This window comes from Strigops habroptila, chromosome Z (assembly GCF_004027225.2).
Source record: "Strigops habroptila isolate Jane chromosome Z, bStrHab1.2.pri, whole genome shotgun sequence".
NCBI classification, from domain to species: Eukaryota; Metazoa; Chordata; class Aves; order Psittaciformes; family Psittacidae; genus Strigops; species Strigops habroptila.
The window spans coordinates 24,694,902-24,707,898 of NC_044302.2; the positions used below are offsets into that span (position 1 = coordinate 24,694,902).

Below are 12,997 nucleotides of genomic sequence, written 5' to 3' on the forward strand. Positions count from 1 at the left end.
ATCAACCTTTTGTCATTTATAAAGTAATTATAATTGTGTAATATAAACTTACAGAGGATTGCCATCTCACTTTACAGACAGTTTAGCAGTAGAACACGTACTAAGCAGGAAATTAAGTAATTCCTAGGCTGTGAAAGCTTCCTGTCTGTGGAATACACTGATGTACAAAGAGCATAAGGTGTAAAATGAACTTTAGACAAAATCCTTAGGTCTTTGTTTGCAGTTGTTGCTTCAGTAAAAAGCACCATTATCCTGAAGAAAATTTTTTTTAAATTTATTGTGAATAGTCTGCTGTCCATTAAATATCTGCAGGTTTATCATGTCCACTTCAAAAGACTATACTGGCTGCAGAGAATAAAACTAGTCCTGGGAAGTGTAAATCATGCAGCCCATAGCATCATTCCCTTGGAATTTGGTACAACTCCAGTTGCATCAAATCTGGCATCACCCAGTGGCAGCTGAGTGAACATTAATTGTTAATATATTTTACTCTAACAGTTTTATTCTGCTCACTGAATTTTCAAAATTTATGTGAATTCAAAACTAATTTTAGAAAAGATATTTTAACTGTGAGCTGTCAATCTGTTGAATCTGAAGAATTTACTGAGTATTGAAATTTTGTGGCCAAAAGTTTGTAGGCTTCTTATATATTCTCACAGAATAACTTACCATCTCTGGTAAGAGGGTCTGCTGCTTGAGCATCAAATGGATCTGTTGTGTTTGGTTATTATTATCAGTTAACGTCCTGTTGTAGCACAGAACTTAAGCTGTTATTGTAGAAGCTAAGTGTCCTGGGTTTGACATCCTCTGTTGTGACATTTCTGTGTCATTTAAAGAGATGCATTAGGCTTCTTGTTTAAGTGAAGGTTATCCCCTTGATTCTTTCTCTACTTGATGTAGATGGTTTTGTCTATTTTCTTTCCAAGTTGGCTCATAAGGGCATGGGTGTCTGCCAAAAGTTACTTCTCCTGCACTGGATGTAGAGAAATCTGTAGCTGAAGCTCAGTTAATCCCTTCGATCTCTCTTTGCTGCTGCATCCATGAGCCCTGGTCCTGACCCCAGCACTGTGGCTGAGTTATCAAAAAACCTCGCATTGTCAGCCTCAGTCTCTTTGCTGATGCTTGTGAAAAGAGTAGCATTCTGTGGGCACCTGCCAGCTGAGCAGCAACCACCAGCAGCATGTGGGGTACTGCATATTATTCCCCATATCATACATGATCTGAAAAGCAAAGACTGCACATACCATGTGAAGAAAGGCTAGGAAGAGATGGTGATCAATGGCTGGCAGTCCTTCCATGTGCACAGGGAACTTGAGAATAGCAACCCTGAGCTAGGTCTAGAAAGGGAGAAGGGAACTGCACATCTGTATTTCCTTGTGATTTGAAGAAAAAGGTGAGATTCTTAGATGAACTGGTTGGCTAGTTTTTGAAACAGAAATGTGGGACACAATAGGTTGAGAAAAGATTGGTTTTCCAAAGCAAAGGGTATTCTTTCCTGTTGCTGGTCATTAGCAGTGCTTCTGAAGACCAGCCCTTCATGGAGGAAGTCATGCTGGAACACAAAGAGCTGGTGACAGTTTTAAGCTTTCCGCAACATGTAATAACTCTGAGTAATTGGTAGGTATGTGCGCTGCAAGGGCAATGATATTTTTACTCCTTTGCCCATTTAAATCACAGCATTCTGTGTGAGACCATGCAGCCAAATGCATGCTGGAATGCGTAACACTGGCACTGGAATATTAGTACATATGGCATGTTTCTAAAACTTATTTAATGTACAGCAGGATTTAGTGCAAGTCAGGGGTGTTGCTTTTAGATACTGTCTCTTTCAGAGAAGCTTTTTCCTGGTAGGATTGCTGAGCCACAGTTAGGGCAAGTGCACGGAACAGAGGGTCCAGTCTGCTGACCACACTGCCAGTAGTGCTGGGTTTAGGAGAAGCCTGGTAGCACAAGCTCCTGACAACTCCTAGCAGGACCTGCAGCCCTTCAGCAGAAGGTCTTTCTGCAGATGCTGTCCTGTTTAGAGAAGGAGTGTGATGTTACCTTACCTGTTATATCAAGGTAAAGCAGTTGGATCATTGTGATGGCTGGGAAGAAAAAGGACTAGCCACAGCCCTCCCAAAAGCAGCCTGGTTTTCCGCCTGAGTCGTCTTTTCCATGATCTATGCACATAGCTCTGCCTGATAAAGGGGATGTTAAAGCTGCAGTGTAAAAAAAACCAGTACTTCTAGATGTTTGGCAGATCTGAACCACATTTCGGGTGTGGTGTACTTGTAAAAAACTTTTAGAATATAACAGCGTAGAATAGAAATAGAATAGGAATAGGAATAGGGATAGAGATAGGGATGGAACTTAACGCAATCAGAATAGGAAAGGATAGATAGAGTAGAACAGAATAGAATGGCATAATTTAGAATAGAACAGGACAGGACAGGAGACAGGACACAGGACAGGACAGGGCGGGACATAGGACAGGGCAGGAGACAGGACACAGGACAGGACAGGGCGGGACATAGGACAGGGCAGGAGACAGGACACAGGACAGGACAGGACAGGTCACAGGACAGGACAGGACAGAACAGAACAGCACAGTACAGAACAGAATACACAAAACAGAGTAGCACAGACCAGAATAGCAGAAAACAGAGTAGCACAAAACAGAATAGCACGAAACAGAACAGCCTGCTGCACCTTGGTAGAAGGTCTGAGTGACTCATCCCTTTAAAAGAGACAAAACAATTACCAGTAAATAGAAGGCCAGACAGATTGGGGGAGGGGATTGTAACATCGGTAAAAACCCTTGTTTTGAGACTCCAACTGCCTCTGGAGCTCAGGGGTTTCATTTCCAGTTTAGCAGAGTCACTGGTGATTTGCGCAGTGGCCTGAAGACCCTCCTGAGATTCATTATCCTTACATACTGTGCCTTATAATGGAGGGAGTTTTGCCATCTTTATATTTACAGTGAAATTTAGAGCTCAGTGTCAGATGTTTGGCTGAAAATGTCAGTGTTGTGTTATAGCTGAATGAAGCTTAGGCTATTAAAATAGATGGTATTTTGTCCTAAATGTGTGGTTTTGTTCCCCATGCATGTATCCATCTTCCAAAAATGCCAGATATTGAATGTGCCCCACAGGAAGGTAAATGATGGAAAAAATGGTATGCCTGAAAGGCTTCGCTTGAAGGAAGATTACTCTTAAGAATTTCTTCATGTGCGCTTGCCCAAGACATCCTAAACTCAGCAGAATTCCTGCATCCTATCATTCTGCAATTACCAGAGTACTGAGGAAGGCAGACACCTGTTTTTATCTGGAATGGGGAGCTCTGCATTGGCACTACCTGGCTGATAGCAGTGAATATTTTTCCCTTATTAATTAATATTAATACAATTACACTGATTTTAAAATACACATAATGGGATCAAAAAAATGGCAAAACACAATAATTCAGAATGTCGTAACTGCAGTTAGGTGGAGTTGGGAGTGAGAGTGTTTGGTTAGAAGGGTTTATTTGTGTGATATTTTGAAAAAACTAGAAGAATGATTGCATAACATGTGGATAAATGCTCCTTGTATATCAAAAATTTGGATTGAGGGGTTTATTTTGAAGTTTCTGATGCAAAATACAATTCACATCCCCACTGTAAAAGTCTCTTTTAGACCAGTGTTTTCAGAGGTGCAGCCTGTGCGCCTCTGATATATGTGCTGATAAGCAGTTACTGGAGCATGAACAAAGGATGACTGGTTTTAGAAATGTTGTATGTATTGCCATTTATTCAAAAGGAAGCTGAAAAAAAAAACCAACATTAACTTTGGTGCAGCATACACGGTGATAGAGACACTAGTTGTGAAATGCTGGTTTTATAAGTATAATTCATTATACTTTCTTTGATCCAGTGTTACAAATTAGGGTCAATCATGTCAGGAGATTAAAACCTTTTTGTCTCTCTTTGATATCAAACTATTCTTTCACAGTCCCTTTTATCTTTGCAGAGCAGTGCTGGATTCCACAGCATCTTTGTTGGTTCACTCATGTTATTTGCAGCAATCATTTAGTTGGTTTTAGAATTAATATTATTTAGTCATACGGTCATTTCCAACAACAGAGGCTCTTTAATATCCTAAAAATGTTGAGAGGCTTCAGCATTAGCTGGGTAAGCATATGTATAAGAGAGACCACAAAGAATTTGGGGAGCATGGTGGGACTGCAAGGTAGCTAAATTGGATAGAAAAAAACCATACAAGTCAAAGTAAGATTGTACATCAGAAAAACTACAGCAATCTACTGAAAATTAGTAGATGATAGTCATGAGTAGCTTACAGTGAACCACAGGTACCAGCTTCCCTGAAGCACAGAAATAGGAACTTGGAGAAGCTTGTAAAAGGTGTCCTCAGGGAATCTTCCATTTTTTCACTATGATACCTTTAATCCTAGAATTGTCAAGCCACATGGAAAATAATAGGACTGAATAGTTCAGTCAGTTAAAAGTTAGTATTATTTCTTTTATCAAAAATATTAGGTCTTTCTGTGTTTCTGGAGCTGTTAGGATTTGTATAAACTTTAAAACAAGTGAAGTCAAGTATTGAACCTGTATTGCTCTTTCTTTTTTAATTTAAGATCATTATCTGTGTCTAAGCAGACTCTATTCAATAGAAAGAAAGAATTTAAAGCCAATATTTTTTAACAGATGATTCAACGAGAGGCAGAAGTAAAGAATAAGGTAACTGCTGTGGCGTTGACGGACTCTGTTCACAATGTGTGGCATCAAGAAGCCGGGAAAACTATTCGAGAGTGGATGCGGGAGGTGAGGCCTGTGTTTTTTTAAAGAGTTCGGGTATATACATCTGAATATGGCTCTATAAACATGTCTTAATCTGCTGATCTCTTCTATTTCTTTAGTATATGAAAGACAGCACATTACAGGACCTTGGAAATCATGTGCCCATACCAGCCCCTAATATAACTGAGATTAAAGCCATTTCTGAACTTCAAAGTAGCCAAAATAATAAGAATCAAGTCCAGCATTTCTTCCTGCTGCACAGCAATATAGAGATATATAGAGAGACATATACCAAGGCAGCCCACGTGCTGCCTGGTATCTGGAGCAAAGTCCTGGGCACACCCAGTGCTCCTGGCTTGATCTGTCGATGATGGAAAAGCCCCTTTAAGCTCTGTGACTCAGTTTGATGAGTTGCACAACTGGCAAAAAATCCTTTCTCTCAGCAGTTTTATGAGATGTAATTACTTCTGCAGTGCTCCAAGGTTTTCTGATGAAAAGTCAGAGTGTTTGCCACTGTATAGCTACCAACAGCTAGTTGGTCCAAGGTGATCAGATGTTGGTTGATGGCCAGCAAGAACCAAGTTCCACCCTTGGGTAAAGAATAATGCTATGCATTCATTATTCATATAATACTTAAGTGTGGGGCTGCTGAGATTTTAAAAATAATACTGCTTAAAATGAGACCAACTAAACTTCCCTTCATGAGTCTCTTCCTCACCAGATGGGGCTCCTGTCTGTGTTGTCGGTACTCCTGCTGCAGAATGCTAAAGCAATAGGTGCACATAGCAAATTTAAATTAGTCACATCCTGAATTTCTTGTTAGACTTGACTTTTTTGGATGTATTTAGTGAAACTTTGTGTATAGACTGCCTATTCCTGACTTAACCTTACAGTTTTATGGGGCATGACTGATGGGAATAGAGAATTACCTGGATGCAGTCTGACAGCTCTGACTTAAATGTTAAAAATATAAAGAATGGTAACCCCTACAGGCTCTGTCAGAAAAATCCCCATTTTCTTTATGGGAAATCAAAACCTTAAAATACATGTTATATAGTAAAACTGAAATTTTAAATCCTGTAATTTAAATCTGACAACTCCATTTTTCTTTAAGCATTTAGTCTGAATAAGACAAGTGCATTACCTTTAATTTCATTTGCAGAAAGTAGATGTGAAAGAATAAGTTAAATGATTAATGGCCTAAAAAGTGGATGGAGTGTCATAACTTACATTAGCATTGAAAATCTCCTATAAGAAAGAAGAATTTTACATATGTGAAGTGTGGCTGAGTGGTATCAAGACTAGCATATCACCTGGATATCTCTTACTTTAGTCAGGTTTAAGGCTACTGGTAAAATGAATAATAATTAAAATATACACCTAATCGCTGCCTGTCTGTAGGGCTAATTGCTGTCATTGAAAGAATGAATTGTTAAAAAAGTAATTCTTCATTGGAGCTATCTCTCCTGTATCATTGGTGGCCTATTTTTAGTACCTATAGAAGTCATGATTTTTGAATTTATTAGGAGCTGTGATGAATGATAAAACAAATCATCCATTTACATATCTTGACACTGCTTTCGAGAATACTTATTTCTTACAGGCAAGTGTCACATTGTATATAAAAGCTGTTTAATTGTGTGCTAATCTTCTGTATTATCTCCAGCTCTCTGATGTAGTGTTCTATCAGTAGTTAATATTAATTTTACTTATTTCAAATGAATGTAACACTTCATAAAAATTCTACTTCTTTTATAATTTCTACCATCTTACATTTGCAATTTCACATTCAGCTGTTAATTAAAATTATACATGCAAATTGTAAAATGTATAAATCTTTACTACTTTAAACCTTAAAGCCTTTGTGAAATACTTCCATTTTAACCATTTTTTACTAAAAAAGGTTACATCACAGGGTAGTGTGTTTGTTGTTTTCATTTTTTTTTCATCGAGTTCAATAGTTTCATTGATCTACTGTTTCTCACAAAAATCTGCCATGCTTTGTGAACTTCACTTTCTAGTCTCATACAGCAACCCTTCCTTTATGTTGTTCCTGCTCTCCCTGGTCCCAGAACAGTAGGGTTGCCTTGACAAATCTATTCAAAAGCCATTCCTCGCCCTTTATTGGTGGGGACTGAAGCCTTTGAAATTCTCTCCTCACTGCTACACAGCTGACATCTTCTTCCAGACAGAATGAATTAAGGAAATACAATAAGACACTTGATCTACCAGTCAAGAATCTTTCCACAGTGAGGACGGACTCCATGGTGCACAACTAGGGCAGCAAGCATCTGCAAATACACAATACTTGCTTGTTTACCAGAATAGCAATCATCCATTTTTGCAATCAGGATTCATGGGATGATTTTGTAGAAATCTGTCTGAAAATTCATTGGGTCTTTCCAAAAAGTTGTGAGTTTTGTTGTTTGGGGTTTTTTTAATTCTTCTCCTTGACGAAGTTTATCAGGTTTTCAGAAAGAGAAAACTCAGATTTGTAAGAAGGGAAGTCATGTAGATCTTGTAGTTCAGTTGGCAATCCTAATAAAAACATAGTTGCTTTATAATTAAATCTTTAATTCAGTAGATTTGGTGTGATTTCAGCATATTTTATTAAAAGCATATTATCTAATACTTTAGTTCATAGACTCCTCTGAATAGATAGTACTTGGAGCAAAACATTTTAAAAATTCATGGTAAATTCATCCTACTCATAGGTTCAGGAGTGAAAGGTAAATGTAAATGCTTCCTGAACATAATTCCCCAAAGACCAATATTTGCATTTTTAAATGTTCGTGCGCAGTTCATCTCAGCTGTATTTCCAATTATTTGAATATTAATCTGCTATTTTGACGGCTTTCATTCATTTGTAATCTGTTGTTTTGTGATTTCACAATCATTCTTTCCATTGTGTACTCCATCAAAGCACTCTGAAAAATTCTGATTTCTTAATGTTGGCAAGCGAGCAGGCTCAGTGTTTATATCAACACCTATTTAACAACTACAGAAAGGAAACGCTTAAAATGTGCGGTGGGTAATTGAGGCAGTGGTTGCTCCAAGCACCTATTTAAGTCTGCTGGCACTCAAAGTAGCACTTAAAGACATGCTATTTAATCACATTACAAATCTCCTGAATTATGGTCTTACTCTGTTTACTTATTTAGTATGCAACTACAATATTTCATCACCGGTTAGTGTGAATAAGCTAGCATACTTTCCAGTTCCTGTTGGGAATCCCGTGTAAATTACTTCGGAGTATTTTGATGCGATCATTGTCCTTACTTGAAAAGTCTGTATTTATTTTTGCTCCAAGTTTTTGGCTTACCCCAAAATTGCCTGCCTGCTCTTACAGAACTGCTGCAACTGGGTGTCCAGCTCTGAGCCCCTGGACACTTCGGTGGAGTCCATGCTGCCAGACTGCCCCCGTGTCTCTGCAGGTATGTCAGTTTGTATGTCAGTTCCTGTATGCCCAGGAACATATTGTTCATTTATATTTTGAAATAAATAATTAAATTATTATAAATAAATTAATAATTCATTTGGTTCTGACTGCATTTTAACCCTTCCACAGCAAGATATGGTTGCAGGCATATGGCTGCTGCTATTTTATGCAACCTACTTTTTTTTTCTTTTTTGCTTTACAAGGGTTTTAACTTCTCTTGTCTACTTGTAGCTTGTATTTTTTTTAATCTTCTTTTCTCTTTGGCTTTAAGTAGTTGGTGGCATGATAGGTAGGAGCTGAAAAAAAAATAGCAATGGTGAAAACTGGGAAATTTATCATAGATCCTTGAATAAATATCTTAACTCATACGTAGTCAAGAAGGTTTTACAGAAGTACGTCAGTGAAAGGTACAGCTAAGTAAAATAAGACACTTGTTTATGTAGCAAATTATTTACAGCGTCCAAGAACGATGAGATTTCTGTTGTTTTCAAAATACTCAGCCATGCTTTTTCATGAATGAATCACAAATCATAAGGAGCACATGAAATAATAACATCAAAACTTTTGTTAATGTGTAATAATTACAGAAAGTAGACGCAGTTGTCAGTGTAATAGGAAAATCTCCAGTCTCTGTAGAAAGGTAATCTAAATACATAAAGCTGTTACCGAACTTTCATGTTTGATTATCAGATTTCCTTAAAGCCACAGATAGAATATAAAATCAGATTCAAAGGAAGACACAGCCTATACAATAGTAATTTAAAAGCTGGAACAGTGTTTGACCTTGTTCTGTGAGACGCAGTTGTTCGTTTGATGAGTTAGAGATTCCTATCTGTCTGGATTTGTGAGGTTGTTAATGAGACCTAACCTTGCAGATAAAATGTAGTTTACAGCAGGATATTTTTAAATCTTGCAAAATTTAGCTGTACTTTGTTTGAGAGCTCACAGCAACCTGTAATTGCATTTCTCCTGTGGGCTAGGATCTAACCAAGCAGATCATCAGCTCTGTGCAGATGCAGTGCAATAGCATTGACATTGCTCTTTAGTGCTTGGGGAAATTAAATATTACTAAAATTTTCATATATTCAACATTCATCTACCAACTTTTTGCTCCTTTAGGGGAGAGTACTGCAGTTTAAAAGAAAAATATTTTTCAGGAGTGGAACTCTTTAAACAGGATTAACTTCCCATCTCTGATGTTTGTATTGCTGTTGTGGAAGAGTGCGTGTTATAGAGGTCATTTTAGTCGGGTAGATAGGGCTTGGATAGCAGCTATTCAGTATTTACAGTACACTTGCAGCACTGAAAATCCTCTGTCTGAGCTTCTCTTCTCTTCCTTTGTATGCATCATATGTAAATAATGTAAAATTTATTCTATAAAATAAACCCTAACTGCCATGTAAAAAACCAAACTAATGCTTTAATGGGGGTGTGCATAAGTCTTAATTTTACATTTCTGTTGAGGATGGGTCGTAGTGGACATATCGTTTATACTCCATTTAATGAACTCCTATCTGCACTGAACTTTCTGGCAAAATTAATTTAAATAGGGTAGGATTTCAGCCAGCAGAAGCTGTGAAAGTTAGCTATTTATATTTCATGCATACATACAATGCCACTAGATAAAAAGATCACTGATGTTTTAGAAGTTCTTATCGAAGATTTTGGACAGTGATTTAAATGGCAGCAAACTATTTCCATGTTGATTCTTTGTAATATAAGTACAGTTTAAAATAGTATAGCTTTATGTGACTACTGCTGAATTATCAAAGTGCTCATATGTTTTTGTTTATATTTCTTGCTTTAATGCCTTATATGGACAACTGTAAGACATTTACAGAGGAACAGGTGAATAATTTCTACCGTATGTTTATATGAGTAGTGGCATAAGCCAGCATTAGGGTAATCTGTAATAAATTTATGAAATGCTACTAGATGTAGGAACATTAATATGAGAGATTTTATTTCACTTGTTTCCTGAGAATTGCAGTACTGAAACAGCCCACACTAAAATACTGGCAGCGTTGCCCTTAGTATTTCAATGAATGACAGCAAGAGCAATCAGAGCAATGAGAGGAGGTTTATTAATATAAACCTTTTGCAGAAGGAATATTTGCTTGGAACCCCATATTTATCTGTGTTTGCACTGAGAATTAGTTCAGAAATAACTGCCTCTTGGTCACATCTCATGAGCCATCTCATGAACCTTTCTTTTCCAAAGAAAGGTCTGATATTCAGACATACAGCATAATGGGATTTATAGGAGCTCCCAGTTTGTTTGTGAGCAGTGCCTATTTCAGATTATGCCACAATCTCTTGCTTGCATTTCCTTTAACACTCGCTAGAGAGAAATAAATGGCCATCAAACTGGAAAAACAACTTGCTATTCCAGATACAGTTGTTAAAGCTTTTGATTAGACCATTGCTAAGTAATTAAAATGTTTGCCATAATTCATTCATGTCTTAGTTACAAAAATTAATGAATAAACTTCAATAATTAAACATTGTAGGCATGAAACAACAACAATACAGAAAAAGCAAGCCATAGCAAATCCATTCTCTGTCCTTGTGGCAAGAGGTGGGGTACTGTGAGGGTCCCACCTTCATGCTTCCTCCACATTTCAAGGATTTGTTCCATGCTAGTGTCATAGTTCAATGTCTTCTTGCAACAGGTTATCATCACACAATTTTCCATTTAAAACAGTTGTCCTGTGTGGTATAGGTAATCCTAAAAAGCCTCCCATGCAGTGCTGAGACAGAACTCCCAGTTCAGACATCTTCTATCAGACCTGGAGCTCCAGTTGAAGCTATCTGTCCAGCACTACCCATCTTGTTACCGTTGCCATATTTTGCAACAAGGACAAGGCATTCTTCTTTATCAGAGAGGAGTCCACCACCTTCCCTGTGTCATTTAGTCTTTACCAGGCAGGGTTGTCTAGCATCATTCCCCTCTGCTCCTTCTTCAGGAGAGCAGATTTTGGTCTCCTCAGCGATCTTCTTAGCAGCATAACTGTGATAAAACCCCAGAAGGAAGAGGGGCCTAAGAAGGGTGGTTAATATTCAAGGAACACTGCCAAGCTCAGGAGCAGTGCATTCCAACAAAAAGGAAGTCAGGCAAGAACACCAGGGGGCCTATGTGGATGAAGAGGGAGCTCCTGGACAAACTCCAGCACAAAAAGGAAGCCCACAGAGAGTGTAAGCAAGGGCTAGTAACCTGGGAGGAATATAGAGAAACGGTCTGAGCAGCCAGAGATCAGGTTAGGAAGGCTAAAGCCCTGACAGAATTAAACCTGGCCAGGGATGTCAAAGGCAACAAGAAAAGCTTCTATAGGTACATTCGTGATAAAAGGAATCTAGGTAAAATGTGGGCCATCTCTGCAAGGAAACAGGAGACCTGGGTATCTGGGACATGGAGAAGACTGAACAACTTTTTTGCCTCAGTCTTCACCAGCAAGTGCTCCAGCCACACTGCCCAAGTCACAGAAGGCAAAAGCAGGGACTGGGAGAAAGAAGAACCACCCGCTGTAGGAGGTTTGAGACCATCTAAGGAACCTGAAGATGCATAAGTCTGTGGGACCTGATAAGATGTATCTGTGGGTCTGGAGGGAACTGCTGGATGACGCGACTATGCCACTATCCATCGTATTTGAGAAGACGTAGCAGTCCAGTGGAGTTCCCATGGACTGGCAAAGGGTCCATGGAAAATAAGGAGGCAATGGGTGACAGCCAACATGGCTTCACTGAGGGTAAATCGTGCCTGACAAATCTGGTGGCTTTCTACTATGGGGTTACAGCACTGGTAGATAAGGGAAGAGCAAATGATGTCATCTGCCAGGACTTGCAAAGCATTTGACACTGCCCTGCATGACATCTTTGTCTCTAAACTGGAGAGACGTGAGTTTGAAGGATGGACCACTGTGGATAAGGAATTGGCTGGATGGTCGCACTCAAAGAGCTGTGCTCAATGACTCAATGTCCAAGTGGACATCAGTGACAAGTGGTGTCCCTCAGGGGTCAGTGTTGGTACCAGTCCTGTTCAGCATCTTTGTCGGCGACATGGACAGTGGGATCGAGCACCCTCAGCAAGTTTGCCAATGACACCAACCTGTGTGGTTTGATTGATACACTGGAGTGAAGCGATGCCTTCCAGAAGGACCTAGACATGCTGGAGAGGTGGGACCATGCAAACCTTGTGGAACTCAACAATGCCAAGTGCAAGGTTCCACCCCTGGGCCAGGGCAATCATAAGCACAAACACAGGGTGGACAGAGACTGGATGGAGCAGCCCTGAGGAGAAGGACTTGGGATGTTGGGTGAGGAGAACCTCCCCATGACCCAGCTTCAGTGTGCACTTGAGCCCAGAACCCCCCCGTGTGCTGGGCTGCACCCCCAGAGCGTGAGCAGTAGGTTGGGGGAGGGGATTCTCCCCCTCTGCTGTGCCCTGGGGAGACCCCCCCTGCAGTCCTGATCCAGCTCTGGGGCAACCACACAAGAGGGACATGGAGCTGTTGGAGCGAGCCCAGAGGAGGCCACGGGTGTCGTGGTTTGAGCCCAGCCGGTAACTCAGAACCACACAGCCGCTCGCTCACTTCCCCCCCCCACTTCTTCCTCCCCCCGCTCCCGGAGGGATGGGGAGGAGAATGGGAAGAATGTAACTCCCACGGGTTGAGATAAGAGCAGTCCCGCAACTAAGGTATAACACAGAACCACTACTGCTACCACCAATGATAATAACGATCAGTGAAATAACAAGGGGAGAGGATACAATTGCTCACCACCCG

General features: G+C 39.7%; 1 protein-coding gene across 6 annotated transcripts in view; it reads left to right on the top strand.

Annotated features, from left to right (window-relative positions):
- Positions 1–12,997, top strand: part of FAM172A (family with sequence similarity 172 member A) — a 282,640-nt gene that overhangs the window by 200,301 nt on the left and 69,342 nt on the right. For all 6 annotated transcript variants that reach the window (XM_030471059.1, XM_030471057.1, XM_030471056.1 and 3 more), the window contains 2 exons: positions 4,685–4,801; positions 8,127–8,211. In XM_030471059.1, the coding sequence (XP_030326919.1) occupies positions 4,685–4,801; positions 8,127–8,211 (202 nt within the window). The remainder of the gene's footprint in view (positions 1–4,684; positions 4,802–8,126; positions 8,212–12,997) is intronic.